This window comes from Perognathus longimembris, chromosome 25 (genome assembly GCF_023159225.1).
Source record: "Perognathus longimembris pacificus isolate PPM17 chromosome 25, ASM2315922v1, whole genome shotgun sequence".
NCBI lineage: Eukaryota > Metazoa > Chordata > Mammalia > Rodentia > Heteromyidae > Perognathus > Perognathus longimembris.
Window position 1 is genome coordinate 25,175,163 of NC_063185.1, and position 26,807 is coordinate 25,201,969.

Genomic DNA, 26,807 nt, shown 5'->3' on the forward strand with positions numbered 1-26,807 from the left:
CAGCTTTTTGGGGAGGTCAACACAAGAGTTTGAACTCAGGGCCTTGTAACTTTAGCACTTGAGTTGTGCCCCTACCCTAATAAGCTACTTAAATACCAATAAATACTAAAAAGAAGCTGAGAAGATGAAGATTTAAGTTCACCAAACAGCATGTCCTAACATTTCAGTGAACAACCTCTACACTCCCTGAATTACCTTTATGTTCATTTGATGAACTAACTGAAGATCTGATTTTGCATCAAGCAGAGCACAAGATGATTAAAATACCATGCCAAATAAGGAGCCAGCACTATTCCTCAAGTTAAAACCTGCCATTGAAAATCCAAAAGTTTAAATACAAACTTCATCCAAGTGTAGTAAGAGCAAAGAACCAGTCTTGGAGACACAAAGATCAAGCTTAACACTTGGTGCTGCTATTGACCAGATGTATGCCCGTGAAAATTTTGCACCTAATTCTTACATAAGTTTCATTTCATTATAAAATGTATGTCAAATACTAGGCCAATTAAGTAAGAATTATGTAGAATACCTAACAACAGGGCCTGACACTTAGCAGCTCTCTCAATGAACAGTTGCTTTAGTTAGTAAACCTTCCTGGAGACACTCAAAAGTCCTAAGGATAAAAGACCACTACTTTACATGATGACTAAAAAAAATATTGTCAGCCGGGTGCCAGTGGCTCACACTTGTAATCCTAGCTACTCAGGAGGCCGAGATCTGAGGCTCTGTTCAAAGCCAGCCCAGCAGGAAAGTCCATGAGACTTTTATCTCCAAATAACCACCAAAAAACTGAAAGTGGTGCTGTGGCTCAAGTGGTAGAGTGCTAGCCTTGAGCTGAGGAGCTCAGGGACAGTGCCCAGGCCCACCAGGTATACTATAAATATGCCTCAACATAGCCACTGTTTTCCCTATCTTATAAGCTACTCCTCACCAAAAAAAATTTCCTGTTTAATATATGCTCTGTTAAGACTAAAATAATAATAATAATAATAATAATAATAATGATAAACTACTTAGGCCTATAGTTGTAACTTTTTATACTGAAACTAAGTTCTTTCTAACAATTCTGCTATATACACCACGCTGATCCACATCCAAAACTAACACTAAGCACAAATGTGTAGTATTACTTCCTTTCCCTAGTAATGGAAAAAAGAAATGGAAAATGAAAAAAATAAATTTAAATGCCTTTCAGTGAGGTGAGTTCCACAAAACAAAACAATACAGGGCAATCGCTTACCTGGAAAATATTTTGTACTTCAGATCCACCAATCCAGAATGAATGGGGGCATTCCCTTTCAGACTAGTCTGAGAAAAGACAGCAGTCAATCATCTTCCAAGATTCTTTCCGTTTACTGTATCCAGCTTTCTTCAACAAAATCCCAAACATGCACTTCGGTAACTGTTGAAAGACAGAGAGCAATCCATACACCCACCATGGCACCAATGGCAAAGGAGGCCACGGAGAAATGGAAGTAAGGTTCAATGGAATGGTGGAGCTGAGGCTTAGAAAGACGTTACAACCCACATCAGCTATTGAACAGTATTTCTCATCTTTATGTTGAGAAGGACTTGGATTGTATATGAGAAATAATGAAACATGCCTAATATTAATATGCACTCACCATAAATAGCATGCAATTTCCAAATGAGAGCAACTAAAAACTTGTCTATCGTCCACATAAACTGTGCCTGAACATCCAACTACAATGAACTTTCTTATCAGTTTCTAAGACAGCTACTGAACCGTTAAAGTTTGCCAGCCCCAAATAAATGACACAGGAGGGCTCAAGTAATTCATAATAAAGTTATTCATTAGGGAACCTAATAAATCTATTAGGCTGCTACATAGAAGACATCAAATTTACATAAATTACCCAAGTCCTTGATGGTCAGCTGGAATATGTAACATTTTCTAAGAAATGGCAAGGGTGAGCTTTTGATTCAATAAAGGCCTATACCCTCAATGGTCAGTCATAGGCAAACTAGGGAAAATAACAAATACTAATAAACTATTTGCTAGATGACACCTTTACACCCTAAGCCCAGTCTATATTCTATCAACAGTTTTTCTACCATACCAACGTTCTATTTGGACTACAAATTCTAAACAAACTCTTAGGGAGAGGGAAAAGGCATGCAAATTTAGATAACTGAGTTTACTTGCTCATACATTCATTATTGCCTCAACTGCCACACTACTGCCAAAGTACTTGGGCAGCAGTTGAATAATAACTACACCTTTATTGAAAGGTTGCTAATGGCCCAGATCCTTTACATTAGCTACTCATATTTAATTCTCAAAAGAGTAGGAGAGGTAACTTTCCCTACTATATATGTCTACTACATGATAGAGCCCATATCTGTTTCACAGAACATTGCTGCCTCCTAAGACCAGGGATCAGAAAGGCCACTGATTCCTGGGACGAGAAAAAAAAACTAGGTTTTATTCTCAAAGGTCCTAAATTAATGAATATGAGAATGAAGAATATTTTTCAGCCTAAGTGATTCAACAGGAACAATCATCATGAAATGGCAATCTGGATCTTCTGACTTTAATAAGCATTTCATTACCACGGAGTCAAAACACTGGCAATTTTTAAAAAACCATAATGGAACTTAAGTAGTCTTTGTGCTTAGCAGTCTCAAATCTACTTGAATACAAGTAATTTTTATATTCTAAGATATGTTAAAAGTTCACAGCAATCAAGAAAAATGTTCTATTTTTTCACATTTCAGGAACAGCCAAAGTGACTTGAGAGAAGAAAAAACTGGAAATCCAATTTTGACAAAGGTGTCCAGTTAATTATGGCTAATAACTGCTAAAGCAATAGTTTCAAAGTATTACTTGTTATATCTAAAATGCAGAGGAGAGGAAATGATAGCAAGATACAACTACAATTTCCACTAATCAACTCATTTCTAAAACTTGTGAATTCTTTGGCCTTTTCCCTGCACTAGTAAGTTCATTTTTCTCACTTCCCTTAATGGAAATATTTCTTCAATACCTAAATAGTGGCCAACCTTATGCTAGAGATACAAAGATTAGCCAAAGACAACTAAAGTGTCAGGACCAAGTTCTTCCTGTTTCTGCCCTTCTTTCTTGGTCACTCTCAAGTGGTCATCACAAAGAAACAAGGTATATTTTACTGCCTATTCTCAAATCTGGTTACTGTTCTTAATTCTTAAAAATAAAAGTTAGCCAGGTACCAGTGGCTAATGTCTTTAATCCTAGCTACTCAAGAGGCTGAGATCTGAAGATCACAGTTCAAGCCCTAGGACCAGCACACAAATAAACAAACATGTGAAAAAGCATTTAGAAAAGTCTCTTTTTCTCAATAACAGAACCCATCCACACTTGATTTTTGTTTTTCTGTAGGGTCTAGAGGCTTTTCTACTAGAATATGTATACTCTTATCACAGCACAAGCACCCTTCTCTTTCTCCTCCTCCCATTTTTTCATGATAATGTCCCAGTGTTTCCACTTCCACAGCTGACTAACTATGAGAGGGAATTTCCTAAAAAATACTTCCTGCTGACACCAGGGAACACTATGAACTGAGCGTGGTTGAAGTTTAGAGACAGCCTATTGGAATGTCAGGTCTTCCTGGTCTCTCATTTGCCTACAAAGACAAACTTCTTGTTATGCAATGGTGATCAAGCAGAAACTTAGTGTATAATCTTACCCTTGACCAACAAGTTTAGCCCCACTGTCAACTAATTGAATTAACAACAATACAACTCAGAAGAAAACCTGGGTATCTCCGTTAAAAGTCAAAATTACCCGTTCTGCATCCAGACAGAGAACCTTTTTAAGGTCAACGCTTATCAATTGTAAATTCACACCAATGGCTATAAAATGAATTTGTTTGCTAAGTTATTTGCTAGCAACCACTCTGGGATGTATTACACAAATCTCCAAGTATCTAAGTGTATGCATGATTATTAAAATGTCTATGACCGTCACATTTACCACATTATCTTCCACTTTCCCTCACTAGTCTTTTTCCTCCATCCATCTCCATCTTTGTCCTAAAGGTATCAAAAAGTGCTGATGGCTCATGCCTGTAATCCTAGCTACTCAGAAGGCTGAGATCTGAGGACTGTGGTTCAAAGCCAGCCCACTGAGGATGGTCTATGAGTCTCATCTCCAAATAACCACCAAAAGGGCCAGCAGTAGAGCTGTAGCTCAAGTGGCAGAGTGCTAGTCTTGAGTAAAAGTGCTCAAGACAGCACAAGACAGCACTCAGGCCCTGAGTTCAAATCCCAGGACCAGTACATGCACATACACACAGAGATCAGGAGAGTGTATAACAGACTTTACAGCATAGGGAAAAAACACAAACTACATAAATTCAAATCATTATCTATTGTATACCCACATGGTGAGCATTGTGGAGGAGTGAAAGGGTCATCAAATACAAACTCTGGCAGGGAAGATTAGACACAACCACAGTTTTTATAATATCACTAAGGTATAAAAGTCTCATAAAAGATTATGAAATTTAATAACAAAGATGAAGCTTTCTAGAAGAAAAGATGGTTAAAATAAAGGCAGGAAGAAATAATATATGGAAACAATCACCAGGAAAACTTAATTTAACATTTACTAAATATCTATAAGAATGCATTTTACATATAAAGGAGCTAAGTGTCAGAGGAAGATGAATAATGTCCCATCCCTTTCCATGAGTTTATCATTTAATAGGAAACACAAACAAGTAATTACAACACAAGCCCAGAAACATACAAAGTATCTGAATTAATTCATTTTATTTATCAACGATTATCATATATGCGGTACTACAGATACAAAACAAGATCTCTCCTCCCATCATATAAACTGATGCCAAAAGAAATGGTGTCCATCCTGCTTTCCAGGATGACAGAAGTTTATCTGCATGAGCAAGTGAGCAAGCGAGAGAACAAGGGGGGGGGGGGGGGGAAGTGAGCCAACTTGGCCAGAGAGGAAGTATGGAGTCTTTAATATAATGGGCATAGAGCAGTTCCTACTAGAACTGACAAAGGAACAGTAGGATCAGAAACTGGAGGGCCATGATCTCCCAACTTTAGCTGGAATAGGATTAAATGGGAGAAAACACCAGAAGGGAGCCTGAGATCTAAAGAGAGACAGAAACTAAAATTGGAATCACTAGGATTGAAAATACTTTCTTTCCCACTAAGTACAAATGTGAATCACAAGATGGAAACTAAGATCCTAGAGTTCACAGAACAGAAAACTTTTGTTTCTAGAATTCATAAGCTCAAACTCAAAAGGTACATATGTCATCCTGTGAACCTATGTAATGGCCTAGTGATTTTCCTGGGCTTGTTCTGTTTGCATGACACATACTACAGCAGTTAAGTGCTAAAAGTGCCAGGACTTATATGCAGAAACACATTTATTTAATCCTTGTCAAATCAGAAAGGACACCTAACCTACTGGAAAATCACAGGCAAAGAATTTTATACTCAAGCCACAACCTCTTTTACGTAGGTCAATGAGGTCTATTAAAATGTGGTTTATTTCATTTGGACCCTCTGAAACCTACACCTATCTAATCACATTTTGTAAGTTAGCACACCACTAGATGCATACAAAGGTAGGTGATGGTAACAAAGGTCCAATTTCTTGATGAACTTGATGAACAATCCCACTTTCCCATTTAGAAAGTCAATAAGAAGAAGGAAAAAGAGAAAAATTTCCACTCATTTCTCATTAGTTTCTTCCATCTCCTTGGTTTTATGACCTGCTTGTACTCCAACAGCTCTAAAATTAGCACTTTAGGCCAAGTGTAGTAGCACAAGCTTGTACTCCTAGTATTCTAGAGGCTCAGGCAGGAAGATGGAGAGTTGAAGATTCACTGCCTCACAGTGAGACTGTCTCAAAAAAAAATTTTTTTAAGCACATATAACATACCTTCTTAATGAGAACCAATGTACTCTATACTGCTTCATTCACCAAGTAATACAGTTACTTAAGATATAACACAGATGTATTATACTTCTATTTCCTTTTCCCTTTTCTTCTCTCCCATTCCAATTTTTTCCTTGACTCATTTAAGGGTAACTTGAAGACATCGATGACCTTTTATCTCGGAATATTCATAGACCATTTGGGGAAATGAGAATAATAGCCTGCCCTTGTATACTTTTTGTTAATACTAGACTACATAGAAATTGCTTAGTAGGGCAATGAAGTTAAAAGTGAAAGGGGATTAAAAATTGCCTTAATCTGTGTTGATTTAAAAAAAAAAAGATAACACAGAAAGAAAATGACTCACTTAAGGTCACTCAGCAAAAGGGAATCTTTCAACTACAAATAATAAACTATTCACTAAGTGTGCAAAGAAGGACATAATTCACTCACATCCATAAGAGAGGCAGGACTGTCATCTCTAAACATTATTATTTAACATTATTTTCTGGTATATTTTAATGGAAGAGACCAAGCATCTCTCCCCCAATCAGCAATTCTTATGAGTACTTCCTAGTGATGAGTAAACTCTTATTTCTAACTCAAGAGCTAATAAGGGCCCAGTGCCGGTGGGTCATGCCTATAATCCTAGTTACTCCAGGAGGCTGAGATCTGAGGATGACAATTCAAAGCCAGCCATGCAGGATAGTCCACGGGACTCTAATTTCCAATTAACCATCAGAAAATCAGAAGTGGTGCTGTCGCTCAAAGTAGCACAAAAATGCTCAGGAACAGGGGCTGGGGATATAGCCTAGTGGCAAGAGTGCCTGCCTTGGATACACGAGGCCCTAGGTTCGATTCCCCAGCACCACATATACAGAAAATGGCCAGAAGCGGCGCTGTGGCTCAAGGGGCAGAGTGCTACCCTTGAGCGGGAAGAAGCCAGGGACAGTGCTTAGGCCCTGAGTCCAAGGCCCAGGACTGGCCAAAAAAAAAAAAAAAAAAATGCTCAGGAACAGCATCTATGCCCTGACTTCAAGCCTCATGACCAATTAAAACACAAAATATTACGGAAGGCAGAAACTGGGAAGTTTGAGGCCACTGGGCAAAAAGGAGGGATGGGGGTAGAGAGGATTCTCAACAAATAAGCCAGGCATGATGGGTCACAGTCCCAAATTGACCCAGGCAAAAACAACAAGATCTCATCCAAAAAAATAACTAAAGAAAAGAAGAGCTGAAAATGTATCTCAAGTGTAGTCAGCCTGCCTAGCAAGTCTAAGTACTATAAGTACCAATAAAAAATTATTAAGAATTAATAAATATCATTTGATAGATAATGCACGTGCTACATTCTTTCCATTAAATTTTGGCAAAGAAGACAGAGCCTGATGAATTTGGGGTATGTATTTCCAAAATGGATTACTCTTCTTCTAACTCATTCATAATAAAGCTGATATTACTACAGTCAGATGTTAAAAAAAAAAAATAGGTCCACAAGTAGGCCATAAAAGTCATGCGGTAGGGGCTGGGAATATGGCCTAGTGGTAAAGCGCTCGCCTGGGTTCAATTCCTCAGCACCACATATATAGAAAAGGCCAGAAGTGGCACTGTGGCTCAAGTGGTAGAGTGCTAAGCTTGAGCAAAAAGAAGCCAGGGACAGTGCTCAGGCTCAGGCCCTGAGTTCAAGCCCCAGGGCTGGCAAAAAAAAAAAAGCCATGCAGTAGTTAAAGTTCATTATCAGAAACTGTACATTCAATTGTGTTAATCAAGAGGTTACAGATACTGAACTTACCCAAGTCAGAGGGAGGAGCATCTTCTGTAAACCCAATCCTCAGGCAGGATAAAAGTTGGGGTTGGGAGTTTCTTCTCTTTCTGCCCCTCCCCTCTAATTCCACACTAGAGATCAAAACCAGGATCTTTCAAAAGCAATGTATTTTGTACTCTACCACTAAGATACATCTGAAACCAAACTTTATTTTCTCCTCAGCTTATTGAAAGTGCAAGAACTGAGCTGAAGGTAGAATGGGTTGTGATAAAATGCTTGCCTGGCACAACAAGCTCTTGGTTCAATCACCAGCACTCCAGCAAAAAAGAAAGGGAGCTGGGGGCAGTGATGGCTCATGCTTGTAATCCTAGCTATACAGGAGGCTGACATCTGAGAATCACGGTTCACAGCCAGCAGGGGTTAAAAAGTTCCCAATAGACCCATATCTCCAACTAACCACCAGGAAATAAGAAGTGATGCTGTGGCTCAAAATGGTATAGTGCTAGCCTTGAGCAAAAGTGCTCAGGGACAGCGCCCAGGCCCCATGACACAAAAAGAAAAAAAGGAAAGAAAGAAAAGGTGAAAAAAAAGAACCTTCTTAAAAACCAGAGATGGGGGGGAGGGTGACAAGCTGGAAGAATGACCTAGGGATTCACTACCACAGGGAAGTAGTCTTGGTGATAGTAATAACAATAAAATGTGCTAATACTTTTTTTTTTAAAGAATCTTCTCAAAAATCAAACTAAAATAGGATGATGATTTTAAGAAAGAAAGAGAGAGAGAGAAAGAAAGAAAGAAAGAGAAAGAAAGAAGTAGTTTTCTCTTAACAGAGACTATACTGGAATATCACATGAAAGTTATCTTGGTAACCACTAAGTACCAAACTAGTACAGGCAGTACAATCATAAATATTTGAGTACTGAAACAGACTCATAAAAATCTAAAATATTTCATACTCTGAGCTTTCAAAATACCATCAGTTTAACCCCTCTCCTCCTTCAATCATATTGTTTTGAAGTCAACATTAAAAACATTTTAACATAATTCTGATAACTCATTTACATAGCGGAAGTGCCTGCAAATAGATTTTAAGGCATTCCTGAATTTGATCTTGGATTTACTCAATCTGTGGATAGGCACCTGTGCTTTGCTTCATAAACAAACATGTTTGTGAAAAGTACTAAGTCTTAACATATCTCTTTCAAGGAACAATAAAATCCTTAAAACAATATTTTCAAGTAATCATAACTGATAAATTTTGAACAATCCAATTTAAAATCCAAGTTTATAATGTCCCTAAATGTCAGAAATCACTTTTAATACCAGAGACAAGAACTGTTACATAAAATCAAATGGCAAGGGTGCTTGGGATTGAACTACATTGAGCTACACCCCCACCTAAAATCAAAACTTCTAAGTTAGGCGCACAGAAAGTAAGTGAATTTAGGCCAAAGGTTCTTAAGTTTAACTATATATTCAAAGGCAATTATTTGAATTGCTCTGTGTTCTAATGCTTTTGAAAATAGATATTTTAGTTCTTTTTTTAATGAGTAGAAATGGAAGAACAGAAAGGCCTATTTCATACAGATAACAAATAACAATATTTCCCTACGAAGTACTCCTGTTATAAGTACATTTATTGTGCACCCTTAAGAATATGTGATATACATTATTACAACTAAAATATTTTACCAAATATAAAAATAAAATATTTTATCAAATTAATGTATTACAAAAGGTGCCACTGTTGTGGCCAACAGCTTGATAAATGATGCTGAAAAGGAAAAACTGCTCAATAAGTGAGAATCAAATAAAAACCTACAAGTGACATTGTCCCTTTGAAAACAACCACGTGCACCGCACACGCCCGCACACACACTCAAATCAGACACTACTGCTGGAGGCATAGCTCAATGGCAAACAGCAGCTGCTGAGTAATCTCATGGCTCTGAATTCAAACCTCAGCACCACACACACACACACACACACACACACACACACACACACACACACACACAGAGAGAGAGTATACCAGAGGTAGAGTTTTTCTCTCTGGCTTTCAAGAATGCTGGACAAGTCCAATTCTTTGAGTTATGCAAAGGATAGCAAATATTAAGGTACCTCCATATCTATGATACTGTACACCTCCACTTTCAAAACATGCATTTCAGATCCCCAGATACTACTATCCACAGAAACCATGTAGCTATCCAACAGACTTTCAGTGTCACCATTTATTATTTATAGCTTTAAATGGAGGATGTGGTTCTGATGTCACCATCTCTACCCAGTGGAATCACTGACTCAATAAAATATTTTCACACTGAAGAAAATCTACCTGGGAAAACTTTTTACTAGGTTAGAAGATTTCACCTTTCCTTTCAACCCTGAGGCGAAGTTGTTACTGTCTTAGCAGAGATACAAAGAAATTGTCAAGATTGCCACAAGAAGAAACCCAGGACAAGTCCACTAATTGGTGAGAGGAAGACAACCTCCCAAGTGTGATTTCCCTAATGTTCAAATTGTCAGGTAATTCCTGACACATTTTATTTTTCCACCAACCAGCAAAGTCCTCATCTCTTCTTGCCATTCTCAAGGTCCCTTTCTAAAATCTCCGTCGGGTTCCGAGGGGTAAGGCTGCATGAAGCTGAGGGTGCTTGTGGTCCAGGGGGACGAGCCTGTCTACTCGAGGGCTTCTGACAGAAATATTGCTTTCCCAGGAGCCAAGGATCTCCTCCGCCTCCCCCCTCCCCCCCGTTTCCCAAAGCAGCTTTGGAAAACAGTAAAGTTACCAGTCCCTTCGCAGGGGCACGAAGGGCACAGCACCTGAGCCTTTTTCTGCAAACACCCCTCCCTTTGTCCGAGAAGCCTGACCCTACGGGGGTCCGGAATGGAAGCTCCTCACCGACCGCACAGGGGCCCGGGATGGAAGCTCCGGCCTCAGGCCCAAGGGCTCCCCACCGCATGAACGACCGGGCCTACTTGGACCGGGCCGCGTCCACACAGCCCCGGCTGAGGAAGAGCCCCGGGCACTCCCGGGACGCGGAGGCCCGGGAAGCCCTGCTCGGGCGGCGCTGCCAGCTCTCCTCCTCCCGCTCTCCACCAGCTCCCTCGGCCCGAGCGGAGCTAGGAAACGCCGAGCGGGCCTGGACCGGGGAAGTGCGGGGAAGGAAATTCTCCCTGAAGAAGGAGAAGGAGGCGCTGGTACGAGGGTGCCGAGAGGGCCGCGGCGGAACGAGCGGCCGTCGCCTGAGGCGGCGGGGAAGGAGGCCGGGGGCGTGGAGGGCCCGGCCCGAGACCTCGGGGTGTCCGGCGAGCTGCTCCGAGCCGAGCCGGCGGGGACCAGGCCCGGGCCGAGACGGCAGGGAAGCGCGGGGCGGGCCTCGCGCCGGACGTGGGGACGAGCAGGCCCGCCCGGCCGGACAGACGGAAAACGGACGGTGCGGCGGGCCGCACTCACCATGAGCTCGATGGTCTTGTCCTCAATCACGGAGTCCGGCTCCATGGCGGCCCCGCCTCGCTCTCCCCGCGCACAGCGAACGGCCCGGGCAGAGGAGGCGCCGGCGGCGGCGGCGGCGGCGGCGGCAGCGGCGGCGGCGGCGGCGATCGCGCCCACTCTAGCTGCCCGCCCGCCCGGGCCGCCGGCAGCTCCGCCCTCTGCTCTGCCGGCGCAGTGCGCGGCGTCGGACTACGGCTCCCAGCGGCCGCCGCGGCCCCGGGGCGTTGTGGGAGCGAGGGGCCTCCCGGACCGCTCTCGCCCGGTGGCCCGTGACGGCTGCGGAGCGACGAGACCCGCTGGACAGCGAATGCGCGGCTAGCACCCCTGGGGGTTTCGGGCTCTTCCAGGGTGGGCCGCGAAAGCGCCACGACTACGAATCCCAGCCGGCGCTGCGCGCCCACTCCCTTCCGGCTAGTCGCCGCGGACTTCCGGGCAGTGAAGACCGGAACGGAAACTCCGAGGCAACGCCTTGCGCGGCGGCGGCGTTGCGTGTGTGTGCGTGTGTGTACGCGCGCGCGCTGCCTTCTGCACATGCGTGGTCGACGTTGGCAAGGCTGCTCCACGCTGTGGTGCTGCGGGTTGTTGAGGCGGAAATAGACGGTGGAGAGGAGTGGTTCTAGAAGCGTGAAAGGTGAGTGCTGGGGCTCAGGCCAAGGGGAGACAGCGGGGGGCGGCGCACAGGGGGAAGGTGTACTGAGAGGAGGACACCCAGAGGGGTGGGTGCACGGGGGAGGGTTCACCGGGTGCAGAGAGAGGGTACTTGGAGAGGGGGTCGCCTAGGCACGGCCTAGATGAGAGGACGCCCAGCTGGGGGAGGACACCTAGATGAGTGTACCAGAAGGTGAGGTGTACAGGGCGTTGGAGACAGATGGGAAGGAGGAGGTGGCCCAGGAGATGTGTCTTATCATTGGAGCTGAGGGATGAGAGTGATCCTGTGTGAATTGAGCTCTCACTCTTTTGTCCAGAAAACAAGTATTGTTTTTTAACTCTCCAGCGTCTGCTGCACTGTTGTCAGCACTCACAGCCAGCTCTGAAAATAACTGAAGCCCCTGTTGTCATGGAGCTTCATTCCAGTACCAAGGACAACTAGGAGTAAGTGGGCCGGCCCTTCAGGAGCTCTGCCTCCACCATGTGACTTTCACCAAGTCTCTGACAGCTGAGCACTGCGCCAGGAGCAAGCTAGTTTCTTGCCGGCTGCAGTGAGGGTAGGGGTTAGTCGCCCCGGAGAAACACGGACCTCTCAGGGGGGTTGCGAAGTTTTAAGGAAGCAGGACTTTGTTCTGGGGCAGGTAAAGAATAGGTAGTAACTCTAGGGTTGGACATCTCAGAAAATCTTATCTGAAGGAATGGAATACCAGATTGAGACTAGGGCTGTAACTTGGTAAAGAGGAGGCAGCCCTTCATATTAGCTGAAAATGCTTAGTCATTTTTCTTTTTGTGGCATAGACAATATTCCTTTGTGCTTTATCTGTGTTCATGTATGATTATGGGTGGGTCTTGTTTCTGTCTGACCTGTCATGATCTTAGAATTGCCTTATCTGAGTCAGGTGGTACAGATTCCAAGTCAACCCAATTGTGAGCTTGGCCTAATCCTTGCCCAGGGTCTACTTCCTTGTCTCTCCTAGGAATGATGAAGTCTTCCTCAAGATTGTTTCAAGAATTTAACCTTTAAAACTTGTGGAGGTCAATGCATGTTATTAAAAGAAAAATGATCCTAAGGTCTGAAGAAAACATGCCCATTCACATACTTCCCTCTCTCACTGCTGTGCATCACTTGAAACAGAAACCCTGGGGTCTGACCTGCTTTCTCACATGGGAGGCACCTGTGTACTCAAAAGAATAAACCTTTTCTTGCTGGGCAAACATGGGTAAATACACCTGTTTTCTCACCCCATTCCAAAAGAACGACCCCAAATGCAAAGTATTTTGGTATTTATTAGAAGCATATTTACATTTTCACAGTTAACTTTGCAGAGAACATTTTACAAAAATTTCATAAATTTTGGAAACTGCATAAAAATAACTTCTTCATAAAGGGAAATATAAGTTAATGGACTGAAAGGAGAAACATTTATACCCAATACAGAAATTTAGCACAGGGCATGAGAAATACTGTGTGGACTTCTCAGCAGTGAGCATTGCATGTGGGCTCAGCCGTGAGGCCAGACCCCATCCATAAAGGCACAGACAGTGTAGCTAGAAAGGCTTAGTTGGTACTGAGCAATGAGGCACCAATGTAATAAAGAACCTGGGCAGTGGGACCAACAAGCCAGGTGAGGGAATGGTAGCAGACCTCCCCCTAAACCATGAAATTGGCATCTCACCTGGTACTTAAGTCACACCCCTGGCTGCAGGAATGATGTGTAAACATTGCCCCAGTAGCCCTGCCTGGTCACCCATCCACATGGCCTCACCAGGGCAACTGGGTTTCAGTTAGGGATACATGGGCTCCCCCAGGGCCTTTGCCCCATAGAATGAAATGACGCAGATGCTCAGTGTGTCCTATCCATCATATCAGGACAAACCTAAGGAAGCCACGGATTCTCGTGCCCCAAGAACTTCTTTACATTAAAGATTCAGGAGCCCACATTCTCTTTGCTTGTTCAGCAACTGGCCCTCTCCTGCCAAGCATCAGTTGTAATTAAGAGAGATATCCAGGGCCCTATCCATGAACAGTGGAGGAGCCAACAAGATTCCCAGCCATCAACTGCTGGCAAGGCAGAACCAATTTCATAGCCTGAGTCCTCACTGTCATCAGGACTACAAGGTTTTAGAAATGTAGCTGTTTTCCTGAAGAAGCTATTCATTTTCTGTTTGAGTGGGACATTTAGAAATCAAGGTGAGAGAAGGTATGCTTTGTAAATAGACCATAGACTGGCTGGAGCATTTGCTTATATGGGGTTGTAAACTCAGCCTGTGAAGATCAGCACCTTGAGGGGCCAACCTGAAGGCCCAAGAGCCCATGGGACCCAGAACCTTTGCTTCTGCCATGTTCCTGGGGGCAGAAAACATTTTTCCTGAGAAGTCCAAGTGACTACCAAGCTTGGTCTGAAATGCACAGTGTCCTCCTGGACACAGCCCAGTAAAAGGGCCTTCCTAGGGCACCAGCGGGCAGCGGTGGGGTAGGATGGGGCAGGTCCAGGCAGGCAGTGAGAGCTAGGTGAAGCCTGCCTGTGGAGTCCAAGAGGTGGGGAATTTACCCTAAACACACACAGGATCTCATGCAAGGGCCAACATGAGCCGCATACTGGCAGCACAATCTGTGTCTTCTCTGGATGCTGAGGCCAAAACTCAGCATGGTTCCCCACAGACTGCCCCACCTAACACGAACCACACAAACAGCTTTGTTGTAAGCAGAAAGTAGGTCCTTGGGTGTAAGGATACCGCTGAGGAGCTGGCACCTGGCCTGGCACTTCTGAGAACAGACATGGCTAGTGGTTCTCATCTGCACTGCAAGGAACTACTGCATACCACAAGGGCCACATCTGAGGTGAGCCCAGCGACCCATCAGCTGTGCTTCAGCCCACAGACAGCAAAACAGGTAGGGACTTGAGACCACAGCATACCCATTCTCCTGGCCCCTGATCCCAGCTGTCCAAATCACTGGCAGCTTGGCAGCACTGGACCTGGGGATGATGACAGGCTCAGGGATAAGTCATAAACTGCCACCCTCCGTGAGGGAATAAGAAGTTGAGACACATGGCTCTGCCATGCCCGGCAGGCAACAGAAACAAGGGTCTGGCTTGAGCTGGTACAGAAGCAAGGAGGAAGGAGTCCTGAGTTACTTATTTGCAGAGGATGAAAGGTCTTTGGGCCCCCATCCTGCCAGTCATAGCTCCCTGCAGGAGTTAGGAAGCATCAGCTGAGCTGTAGGGGAAGAACTTGGCAACCTTGCTGGGAGTGGTTGGGTTTGGGCACTCCACCTCTTCACTGAGTTTGAAGAACATTTCCTGCTCCCGCTTCTTCTGATTCAAATCCTCTTCCAGAGCCTGTGTTTGAGAGAAGACAGAAGATACTAGACAGAAGGTATCAGCCCTCTATAGGGCCACCAACCACAAAGCTCCACCAGTGCAGCCTTTTTGAGCTTTTCCCCAGACTCAGGGTGAGTAATGATGTGTGGCTCCTTCATTCCTCCTGCCACCCCCATGAGGGGCAGCAAACTGCATGAGTATTCCTCACCATCATGAACTCATAGTAAGCTCTGCTGGCTGGGGAACCAATTAGTCAGCAGGTGGTACCACCCAAAGATCACCAAATTCAGCCTCAGGAAAATACCTGAGAACCTTTCCACCAGCCTGGAGAGATGAGACACTGGACAGGGATTTGGGACCCTCTGTGTCCACGGAGTCCAGGAACATGAGGAAGTAGCAGTTTGGCAGTACACATGACACCTTGACATAAAACCTGGATTTAACTAGTTATAAGAAGCTTGGGAAAGAGCAGGCAAGACAGCCAGCAGGGGTTAGCAAAAGTTTGAGCTTCGGGAAACAGGCTGTAGTCAGAAATCCTGAGGCTGATAAACTCTGCAAGGAGGAAGCTGCAGAGAACTGCAGCTGTGCTGAGGCAAGTGCTGAGTGACCCCAGAAATGCAGCACAAACAAAAGGACAAGCTCAAAACAGCACAGCCCACAATGAGAGGCAGCATTGCTCCTGGCAGCTAAGGAGCCTTGGGACTCTGCTGAGTCAAACTGCAAAGGCACTGGCCATTAGGTGGAACTTGAAGCCTCATCCCCGTGTAAGGACTTCCAAGGGAAGCAAAGCATTCACACCTAAAACAGACTTTTGCTACCTCAAGGAAGACTGTAAGTAAACATACACATGCAAAGACAACTAAAACCTCATTGTTGCTCTGTATAAGTCTGTTCCTTCATTGGTTCAACGGTTTTGAGTGTTACTTTTTAGAAGACACCAAGGGCATGCACAAGACCTCTGGGTCTCCATCAGAAGTTCAAATCTACATACAAGGTGATAGATATAAAAGAAAAACTAAAGGTACTGAAAGCCCATTCGACAAAATCATGGTAGAAAAGTTACCCAATCCCAAGAGAGTATCATCCAGGTGCTACTTAGGCCTTACAGCATTTCAAGCCGACAAAAGGGGAGACACATTACAAGTAAAATCACTACATGCACAGAATATAGAAACAATACTGAAAGCTACAAAGGAAAGGAGGTAAGTGATTTACAATAGCAACCCCCTTAGAATAATAACCTATTTCTTGACAAAAACTAAATGGAAGAAGAGCAAGGAAAGAGAATTTAAGCCTTGAAAGACAACAATTTTCAACCTAGCCTCTATCCAGAGAACCTATCCTTCAGCCTTCGTGGGGATTTAAAAAAACAACACCTTACATGATGAAGGTATTCATGTCTACTAAGGCAGCTCTGCAAAATATACTTAGGGGAATCCTACTATCAGAAAAAGATTTTTTTTAAAAAAAAAAAAACAGTAAACAACCCCTACTAGAAGAGTAGGATAGCAAAGCAAGTATCACAACTAAGTGACAGAAAATATGGTGTCTCAATTCTAAAGTTAATGTCAGTGTCCAGTTAAAACAAGGGGAGGAGAAGTTTGAATCAAAGTTCCAGGGCACAGTGCAAAGGGTGTGGATGTGTTTGTGGGCATGAGTGAACTCAAAGCAGCCAGTCAGAGGGGTGAGATACCTAGATGGGCCCGCAAGAGAAAATACCAGTACAGGGAGCCCAGCAGGGCAAATCTAGTCTTGTCCATGAGATTTGGCTACTAGGATTTTTACTGGTCTTGACAGGAGTTGCTACAGTGGGCTGAGAAATAAATGTGAGATAAAGAAACTTAGATGGGGAGTATGGGGCTGCTCAAGCTGGGAGCAGAGGAAGGGAGAGGGGCAAGATGAGCCAGATGTGATGGCCATACCTATTATCCAGGTGATCACTCATGGCTGGGCAGGAGTCTTGAGTTCAAGATCAAGCCCTGACTATATAAGAAAGTGCCTCATAAAATAAGATGGGGGCTTAGGAGCTGCCTGGCATGCTTGGCAGTGCTGGGTTCAATCTGTAGGACAGCAGAAGGGCACTTTAGAGTCAGGTGAAGTAAACAGAATTCTAAGGATGAGCCAGTGACTCACTCTCGTGTCATTCTTCTGCTTGTTTGTGGGTGGAGCCTATAAACACCATGCCTTGTAAGGACAGAAGCTGTCCCATGAGCCAAATCTCATCACACATGAGGTAGATGTGCATACCCTTACACCCACAGGGTGTGTTACAATTGTGTCTCTAGCTGGCAGACTCAGCATTAGGCTTCAAGGTGTGCTTCCTGTTTGGAAATAGGGGAATGGGGTCCACATGACAGAGAAGAAATGGCCTACAGAGCAGAGCGTAGGCAGTGCCTAACAGGCAGTGGGGAAAGGAGCCTTAGACCAGCCCCAAGTGGCTGGATTCTTGTAAAACCTGAAATATCTCGGCAGTGGTTTTTGCCCAAAGCCGCCAGCTAGGACCCCAGCCCAGCCATCAGTCAGTCCACTGTATTACCTTTTTGCGTGGCCGAAGCTTGTCCCGCCACTCCTTCAGGTTCTGGTCGTGGCTCTCATCCAGGGCCTTCAGCTTCTGAGTCTCATGTTCTACCAAAAGGTGACACTTTTCATTCTGCAACAAATGCCAGGCAGAACAAGTGTGTGAAAGAGCAGATACTTTCCAAAGTCACAGCCCTGATGGTGCTGGCATCCTGTGTTTACAATGTTAAATTTTCTTAATACCCTTTGCATACAACCGTATATACAAGTACATGTGCCCAAGTGGTTCCTGAACAATCAGTCCAGACTGCCAACAGTAACAGTTATTTCTAACTTCAGGGCAGAATTTCTGCAGTTGTTTTGCAACTTTATTCTATGTGATTTTTCATATTTTTAGAAATGAAGATGTGTCGTTTTAATTAAACAAGCAAAACTAATAGCTACAAATAAACTCATCTCCTTGGGCTGGGGATATGGCCTAGTGGCAAGAGTGCCTGCTTCATATACATGAGGCCCTGGGTTCGATTCCCCAGCACCACATATACAGAAAATGGCCAGAAGTGGCTCTGTGGCTCAAGTGGCAGAGTGCTAGCCTTGAGCAAAAAGAAGCCAGCGACGGTGCTCAGGCCCTGAGTCCAAGCCACAGGACTGGCCAAAATAAAAAATAAACTCATCTCCTTAGGCAGAAGCAACTACTAGGAACACCTAGTAAAACTACTGTAGGGCTCTGACCCCTTTGTTGCTGACTTTTTTTGAGACTAGATCTCACCCAGGCTGGCCCTGAACTCATGATCCTCTTGTCTCAGTCTTCCAAGTGCTAGGATTATGGCCATGTAGTGGCTATAGGTTGTTTAGCTTAGCCTGCCTATATTATTATTATTATTATTATTTTGCCAGTCCTCAGGCTTGAACTCAAGGCCTGGGCACTGTCTCTGAGCTTCTTCTGCTCAAGGCTAGCACTCCACCATTTGAGTCACAGCACCACTTACAGCTTTTTCTATTTATGTGGTACTGAGGAATCGAACCAGGGCTTCATGCATGCTAGGCAAACACTCTACCACTAAGACACATTCTAAAGCCTCTCCCTCTATAATTAGTGCTCATTTATTTTAATGCCTATAAAATCAAAATGTCAGAAGGTATTTATTTAAATCACCCTACTTTCAGCCACTTAGGTTGCTTCTTGTAATAATCACTTTTTTTTTTTTTTTTTTTTTTTTTGCCAGTCTTGGGGCTTGGACTCAGGGCCTGAGCACTGTCCCTGGCTTCTTTTTTGCTCAAGGCTAGCACTCTGCCACTTGAGCCACAGTGCCACTTCTGGCCGTTTTCTGTATATGTGGTGCTGGGGAATTGAAACCCAGGGCCTCATGTACACGAGGCAAGCACTCTTGCCACTAGGCCATATCCCCAGCCCGTAATAATCACTTTTTAAGCATCTGTTCTAAGACTAAATTGTGTTCACTCAAAATTCAAGTCGAGCCCCTATCCCTGAAGGGAGGGCTAGAAATAGGGCCTTCAGAAGGTAGTTAGGGTTAGATGTTTGGTGAGATACCCATGCTGGCATTAGTGGCCTTACAGGACAACAGGCAGACCATAGAACCACTGGCCTCCCATCTCTCCTGCTTCCTCTTCCTCTCCTACCTCCCCTGAAGGGAACCTTTTAAGGATACAGGAAATAGGTGGACATCTGCAGGCCAACAAGAGGCCTTCACCAGAAGCAGACCATGCTGGAACAATGACCTTCAATTTCCAGCTGTCATAACTGAGAAAATACAACTTCTGCTGCTTGAGCCACAGTCTGTGTTGTTCTCTTAGAGACAGGTATCTTGCTCTGTCGCCTAGGTTGGAGTATAGCGGCCAATCACAGGCTCAGTCCTAGGACTGACCCAGTGCAGACCCTGCTGACAGTAAGATGCATCCCTAACTCACTGGCACAGTAGAACCTCCATCATCAGGCTCTTGAATACCTGGGAAGTGAGGGGTAGAGACCAGATGCCATGGCCCTACCGGGTGGTGGCTAGAGCCCTTGAGTTTCAGTACCAGGAGCACTGAGCTGGGCTGAGCTTGGCATTCTGGGTTTTCTGTTAAACCTTTCAGTAAGGAGGCAGGGATGAAGGGGCTTAACTCAAATCCACATGGCAGCAAAAGATAAGGGCCTGCTTTCAATGCCATTCTATTTTTTCCAGGCCTCTCTGCCCCTCTAGAAACTGCAGAAAGGAGTCAATGGCCCATTCATTTTCTGAGGTCCACTGAGGCTCCAGCTGGCCCAACCCTCAGGTGTAAATGCCCCTTTCTACCACAAGGGGGCTCCAAGTCCTATCTTCCTGGGGCTGGGAACCTCAGGACATCTAGGAGCAGAAAGTTCTGGGTGCCAGCTGATCAGATTCTGAGGAGAAACCTCTTGCCTGGTCTGCAGGTAACCTGCAGGCATGAGAAAAGCCAGAGAGCTAGGATGCTTGAAGGGACTAGAATTTCACAAGGTATTCATTGGGCAGAGTGTCTTAGGAAGACACTACAGTGGAAACCCCCAATGGCCTCTGTGGTAGGCCTTGGGCAAGGCAGTTCCGGCCATGGCTTCCTCTTCACAAATCCTGCAAAGCAGCAATCATCGCCACCCCACTACCAGCCCAGGGATGTGAAAGTAAGACTTGGAGGCAATGTGATTCTCCAGCAGCTGCACCACAAGTTGGAATGGGTCTCTTTGGCCCCTGGGCACTGCTGGCCTTGGGAAGACAGTACCTGAAGCTGCTGCAGCTCACTCATGTTGCTCTCACACTGCGCCACCATATCCCGTGTTTGGTTTTCATGTTTTTGCTGCTGCTGTAGCCGCTCAGCCTTTTGCCTCTTCTCCTCCTGCTGGGAGAACTGCAGAAAGGATGAGGCTGTGACTCCAGGCTCAGCTGGCTGGGCTGAACTATCTCCACCCTCCTCCTGCAAGATCCATTCCAAGCACCTGGCCTGCACCACCTCTGTGCCCAGCTCCCCACTTCTCCCCATCTAGCTGTGCCCCACTGATCTAATCCTTATCCTGAGTGGAGACCCACCCTCTGCCTTCAGAGTCTCCGCAATGGTGGAGACGTGACATACTCATGGGACCCACTGTGGTTGTGTGTAGGAACCTTGGGGGCCCAAGTCACATGGGTGGCATGCAGGTGGGGTCTTAATGGATGAGAGCAAAGTACCCACAGCTAGAGCTGCATGTGACAGCACAGGGTTGTGAACAGACAAGCACAGGACTCCACTGCACCATGGCTATGCCCAGCAAAGGGCTGTGGACTAGGACTTAGGATTTGTAAGACCCAGCACTACACTGTCGATTCTATAGTGGCAAAACTAGAAAGGGATGGGCCCTGTCACAATGGATTTGCCCCTACACCCATGAACCCACAGCCTGGTCAGGCCCAGCTCCACCTGCTTGATCTTCTCCCGCTGCTCAGCAGCGCTCCCCGCCCCACTGATGTGCAGGCTCTTCTTGTACATGGCCATGCGCGTCTTGCCCTCACTCCTCTGGATCTTGGGCAGCCGGGCCTTCTCTTGCTGCTGCCGCACCTTCAGCTGCTCCATCATGCGCTGATTGTAGCGCTGCATCTGCTCCCGCTCCTAGAGGGGCACCCAGTGGGAAGCCATGGGCTGCCATGCTGGACTTGGGAGCCCAGGACTCAGGCAACGCAGAACAAGCTTAGTTTACCTCTGCTGCTCAATATTTCCTGTTCTTTCAAGATTATAGACAGTCCCTGACTTACAGTTTCACTTCTGCTTTTTGACTTTAGGACAGAGTGTAAAAGGTATGTATGTATTCCACAGAAACAATACTGTGACATCTGATTGATCTCTGGGCTAACAATGGGCACAATAGCTCTAGATCCTAAGAAGATCCTGTAAGGCTTACACTCACAAAGGGAGAATGCCCCAACTACACAACCAGAGTCAGTGGTGGATTTAAATGCATTTGCAACCTATTTTCAACTTAGGGTTAGGCTGTGGGGATGTAACTCCACAGTAAGACAAGTGTCTGTATTATTAGGAATATTTTGATTCTTATTTTCCAAATGCCATCTCATTTCCCTGAGGATGGTACCATTATGAATAACTCAAAGAAAAATTGTACACCAGGGACTGTTCATCATTACTGATGGCAAATGTAAATGCATATTTTTAAAGGCCTTGATAAATATGAATTTTATCTTTCCCTTCAACCCCCTTTGTGGATACCACCTTCTGTAGGAAGCCTCCCTGATTGCTGGGCACCTCTATTCTGAGCTCCCATGCTCTGTGCTGACATCTGCCCTTGCACTTACATAAGGAAGTGGAATTAACCCAGTGGAGACTAAACAGAGACTAACAGTCAGCACAGACAGAAGGCACTGTGGCTGCACAGGGCCTGGCCCTCACTGCCTGGGAGCATAGGGAAGGTTTCCTAGCAGATGTGGGGATTCAAGTCTTCTGAGGGAATGCATAGGAAAGAGGCAAAGAAAGATGGAAGACAGGAAGACCAAGGGGAAAGGAAAGCATGAGGGGGACATGACCAGGTGCCCAGCTACTTTTAGGACCATCTGCCTCCATGCTGGCTTTCCCTGATTTCTAGACCCTGTCATTTCAACAGAACTTTCCCAGAGAATGTGCTGGGACATCTCTGGCCATAGAGGCTCCTGGCTTCCCATAATACCCCAACACGCAGTGGGGCCTCACCTCCCCTGTCACATAGTGGGACTTCACCTCCCTCCCATCATGCAGTGGGGCCTCATTTCCCCCATGTCACGCAGTGGGGTTCCACTTCCCTCCCATCATTCAGTGGGGCCTCACCTTCTCATGCTTGCGCAGCAGCTCATGCCGCTGCAGGAAGTACTGGTCTTTGAGCTGCTGCTTCACCAGCTGGTGTCTCTCCTGCAGCTGGTGCTCCTCCATCTCCCACAGGGCTGCCTCCCGGTCTGTGAGGATGCACCACTGGTGAGAGCCTGAAGGTCCTCCCCTCCCACCCTGGTGAGACCCATCTGCTGACAAGCCATGGGAATGGGCTTAGAGATTCAGTAAGAGATACACCATCAGTGAGGATGCCACCTCACCAGACACCGAATCTGCTGCCTTGGCCTTAGCCTTCTCATCCCCTAGAACTTGCTCCTAAGCCACATGGTCTATGCAATTGCACTACAGCAGCCTGAATAGACTGCCAATCAAGCAGAGAACTCTTCAAGCCTCAGTTTCCTCTGTAACCGTTGGGATTGTAGTAGGGCCAACCTCTAAGGAGCAAGGTAGAGATTCCATGAGATCAAGGTATGAAAATTGCCTGAAGAACAGTGACCCCACCTCTTTTTGGGCCAGGCTGTTGTGAACATCTCTATGACCTGTTAACCCAGCTTGATTAGCTACAATTTGCATCCATGCTCCTTGGCCTCTCCCTTTCCCATTTTCCCTTGATTTGTGGACTACTATAACTAGTACCCTCACCTCAGTCCTGACTTCAGGGAGTTTGCTTGCCTCTGTCTCACCAGGAAGGGTATGTCTATATTCAAAGTAGAGAAAGACCAGGGCATTTTCTTGTCCACCCCACTCCTAATTTTCATTTGGTAACTCCAAGCCCCACCTCGAAGGAGCTCCTGCTTCCTGTTGAGGCACTCGCGCTCCTTGTCACAGATCTCCCGCCTGTTTTCCATGGTCAGCTTCTTCATGGCCAGCTCTAGGTCCTCCTTCTGCTTAGCAACAAAGTCCCGGTCCTATGGGTTGAGGGGGAGGACTTACTCAGAGCCATCCTGGGAAACACAACATTTATTCTTGTCACAGGCCAGAGAAGAAAATGTCTGGAGACACCAAGTCACAGTAGCCAACTGCAACTGTGGGCTTTATTTGGATCTGGGATCATATAGGTGGGAGGAAAGGAGGAAGAGATAGAAGAAGGGAGGACTTTAAAGAAGTGGAAATGTGTATGCTGACTGGACTGCAAAAATGTTAATCAGCCAGCCCAAGTGGCTCACACCTGTAATCGTAGCTACTTGGGAGGCTGAGATCTGAGGATCACAATTCAAACCCAACCCAGGCAGAAAAGTCTTGAGACTCTTATCTCCAATAAACTACTCAGAAAAAGCCAGAAGTGGCGGTGTAGCTCAAGTGGTAAAGTGCAAGCCTTGAGCACAAAGAGGCTCAAGGACAGTGCCCTGAGTTCAAGCCCCTGGACTGGCAAAAAAAAAAAAAAGTTATTCAGGCATCACTGTTCATCTTTTGAGTGCTGAAGAGTGAAGCCAGCCCATTGCACATGTAATAAGCTCATGCTCATGGCAGGTTTCAGCCTCAGTTCTGAGTGAAGTTGCCATCATGTCATAGTGGTTGTATCTATGATGAAAGAGATGCTGTGATGTCTGGGATCTGAGTTCAAAGAATCCAGTAGGGCCAGGGAAGGAATGAGTGGCCATGAGTAGGTACAGAGGTTGGGTGGGGGGTAGGTGGGGCTCATCATCCACTTTATTACTGTCTATTTTTTATTTTAATTGACATATAATTGTACATTTATGGGGTATGTTTTGATCATTCTTCACCTATAAACAGATCAGGATAATAAACATCTCCCCTTCCTTCAGCATGTGACATTTCTTTGTCTCGATATGCTGTCTGATTTTTTTATTGCTTTATTCTGTTTTGGGCCTTTTTTTTTTTTGCCAGTCCTGGGACTTGAACTTGGGACCTGGCCAATCACACTCTACCATTTGAGCCATAGCTCCACTTCTGGCTATTTTCATGGTTAATTGGAAATAAGAGTCTCACAGACTTTCCTGTCTGAGCTGTCTTTGAATCACAATCATCAGATCTCAGCCTCCTGAGTAGGAAGGACACAGGCATGAGCCACCAGCAACAACACCCTTGTGCTTTCTAAGCAGGCACTCTTACCAATGAGCTGCTCTGCCAGCCATGACTTTTGCCTATTATTGTTTATATAGGGTCTCACTTTCTGCCTGGTTGTGGGGGTGGGAAATAACTGCCTATGCTTCCTAAGATAACGGGTGCATGCCAACACATCCAGCTTTTCTCAAAAGCCTTGAGAACTTTCTCCTGCTCAGGCTGGCCTTAAACCTGAATCCCAACAATCTCAGCCTTCCAAACTGCTCAGGGAAAGCCACTAGTGCCTGGAGGATAGTATCTGTTTTTACCTTTCCAAAATAGCAAAAAAAATAATTTAAAAAAAAATTAGGTGCCCCATAGGGAGAAACTAGAGGGCCAGATGTGGAGGCACACATCTGTAATCACAGCTACCCAGGTGGCAGAAAATCAAAGCATTGCAAAAAGTTAATACAACCCTCATCTCAATCAATAGCCATATGCGGTGGCATACACCTATCATTCTTGCTATGCAGAAGGCATGAATAAGGTAGATACAAAGACACAGGGAGCTCACTTCTAGTGGGAGTGAGAATAATCAGGGAAGGCTGTGCAGAGAGGTGGAGGGGGTGGGATTTGAAGGATGAGCTGCTCCTTGGCATTCAGAAAAGGATGAGCCTCAGCAAAGACAAAGAAGGAGACTGGTCACCACTCAAGGCCTCAAATCTGGGACTCCAGCAAACTCCCCAACTAAGGGCTGGGGACTCACAAGTAGCTGCTTTTTCTGTGCGTGCTCCTCCATCTTTTGCTTCATGCTCTCTTTCCGCTGCTGCCGGGGGAGCTTCTCAACCTCACTCTTCACCTGCAGCAGAGACAGCAGAAGCAGCTGGGTCAGAGCTCAGGAGCTGCCCCTTGGCCATGTCCCTCCAGGGGCTTCTATCTGCTACTCCTTTCTGGACTTCCCACAGTGGACAGGGGCAGCTTTGGGCTACCTCATTTCCATCCCCCTTTTTCTGGTCACAGGACCTGGGTTTCCTTCAGTGCTTTTCAGAACTTTCCTTTCCATGAAAACTCTAAAGAAAAACACCCAAAAGTAAGGGTAAACTTAAATACTGTGTCATGGTGTGTGTGTGTGGCTCAGAGGCAAGCACTTGTCTACCATGCTGCATGTTATGCCCAGCACAAAAATAAATGATGAATGAATGAATAAGAAAAAAGCCTTCATGTGAGCGGAGCCTTTGTACCAGCTCCACACTGCCAGGAGTCAGAGACAGAATCAAAGCTGTCCTTGGAGGAAAAGCTGCTTTCTGTAAGGACAGTGAAGGACACAGCTCTGTGGCCCCTGCTGTCTTGCCTGTCCTCGGTATCTCCTCCTTTCCTTTCTACAAACATCCAGGGTGTGTGTGGAGTACAGAGCCAGGGAGGGACTGGCACCCACTGCACATTTACTCTGGGCCAAACGCTGCATCTAATACCTTCTCACCGAAGGCACAAAACATCTGTGCCCAGTCCTCTCCCCTGCTTGGTCTGCCTCCAAGACCATCTGCTAATATCTCCTTTACTTCCTACGCCCCTGTCACGCCATTTTTCTGCTCTCCTAAATAACTTCAGTCTCAGTTCTTTCCACTCTCTTGGAACATCCTCTGATCTCCACTTAAATGTCAGCTAGAACACCTTCCAGAAGGAAAAGCATATCTGTCTGTATCTTCTCTAGATAACAGAACAGTTGACTTATAGCATGTAGGAAACTGCTTTAGGTATTCAGTAATTCACTTGTCTTTTGTCTTCTGGCTCTCCTGAAGTTGAAGAGTTCCCTGAGAACTGTCTTCTTGTTCAGTTGCAAAATCCCTGGTACCCAGCATAGAAGCATACTCAACCAGACAGGACTCAAGGAAATGGCTTGCCCAGACCCATGCCGCTGACAAGCCACAGAGCCAAGAAATGAACCCAGGCCTGACTCTTAATCCTTTGCTGTGCTGAGGGCCAGCTCCCTTCCACCCAAAGTGCTCTGAGCATAACTTCTCATCTCTCTGCAGGTGGGCCAGGACTGGGGCAGGAGTGTGAGGCACAGGCTTTGAGTACAAAGTTTAAAGAACATACCCAAAACTCAGTCATCAAGATAAACACTAAATAAATCTGATGCATGCAAAATTCATGAACAAATATAGTCACTGTTAATAATGATTGTCAACTTGGTTGGATGGAGATTAATATAACACATTTCAGAGATGATTAGATCATGAGGGCTCTAATCTGATGAGTGGTTGAATTCACTGATGGATTCAAAATCTGGATAAACTATTCAGAAGTGACGGAACTTCCTGCCTGGTTGGA

The 26,807-nt window shown here is 45.4% G+C and overlaps 2 protein-coding genes and 1 long non-coding RNA gene across 10 annotated transcripts in view; 1 reads left to right on the forward strand and 2 right to left on the reverse strand.

Annotated features, from left to right (window-relative positions):
• Fbxw11 (F-box and WD repeat domain containing 11) overlaps positions 1-11,351 on the reverse strand; it is a 103,050-nt gene extending 91,699 nt beyond the window's left edge. For 4 of the 6 annotated variants that reach the window (XM_048333937.1, XM_048333933.1, XM_048333932.1 and 1 more), the window contains exon 1: positions 11,143-11,351. In XM_048333937.1, the coding sequence (XP_048189894.1) occupies positions 11,143-11,187 (45 nt within the window). In that variant the 5' untranslated portion in view covers positions 11,188-11,351. Of the gene's footprint in view, positions 1-1,240; positions 1,403-11,142 lie in introns of all 6 variants that reach the window. The other 2 variants (XM_048333938.1, XM_048333936.1) reach the window with 1 other exon arrangement.
• A 339-nt stretch (positions 11,352-11,690) lies between these two features.
• On the forward strand, positions 11,691-17,677 carry LOC125341841. Of its 2 annotated transcripts, XR_007209092.1 has the most exons (4): positions 11,691-11,812; positions 12,176-12,273; positions 15,168-16,978; positions 17,022-17,677. It is a non-coding gene; the product is annotated as an uncharacterized LOC125341841 (long non-coding RNA). The 2 variants fall into 2 exon arrangements; XR_007209093.1 differs by lacking the exon at positions 12,176-12,273.
• Stk10 (serine/threonine kinase 10) overlaps positions 13,097-26,807 on the reverse strand; it is a 58,921-nt gene continuing 45,210 nt past the window's right edge. For both annotated transcript variants that reach the window (XM_048333929.1, XM_048333930.1), the window contains exons 13-19: positions 25,243-25,335; positions 23,251-23,380; positions 22,473-22,597; positions 21,081-21,269; positions 20,409-20,534; positions 17,689-17,802; positions 13,097-15,170 (exon numbers count right to left, since the gene is read on the reverse strand). In XM_048333929.1, coding sequence (XP_048189886.1) covers positions 15,030-15,170; positions 17,689-17,802; positions 20,409-20,534; positions 21,081-21,269; positions 22,473-22,597; positions 23,251-23,380; positions 25,243-25,335 — 918 coding nt within the window. In that variant the 3' untranslated portion in view covers positions 13,097-15,029. The remainder of the gene's footprint in view (positions 15,171-17,688; positions 17,803-20,408; positions 20,535-21,080; positions 21,270-22,472; positions 22,598-23,250; positions 23,381-25,242; positions 25,336-26,807) is intronic.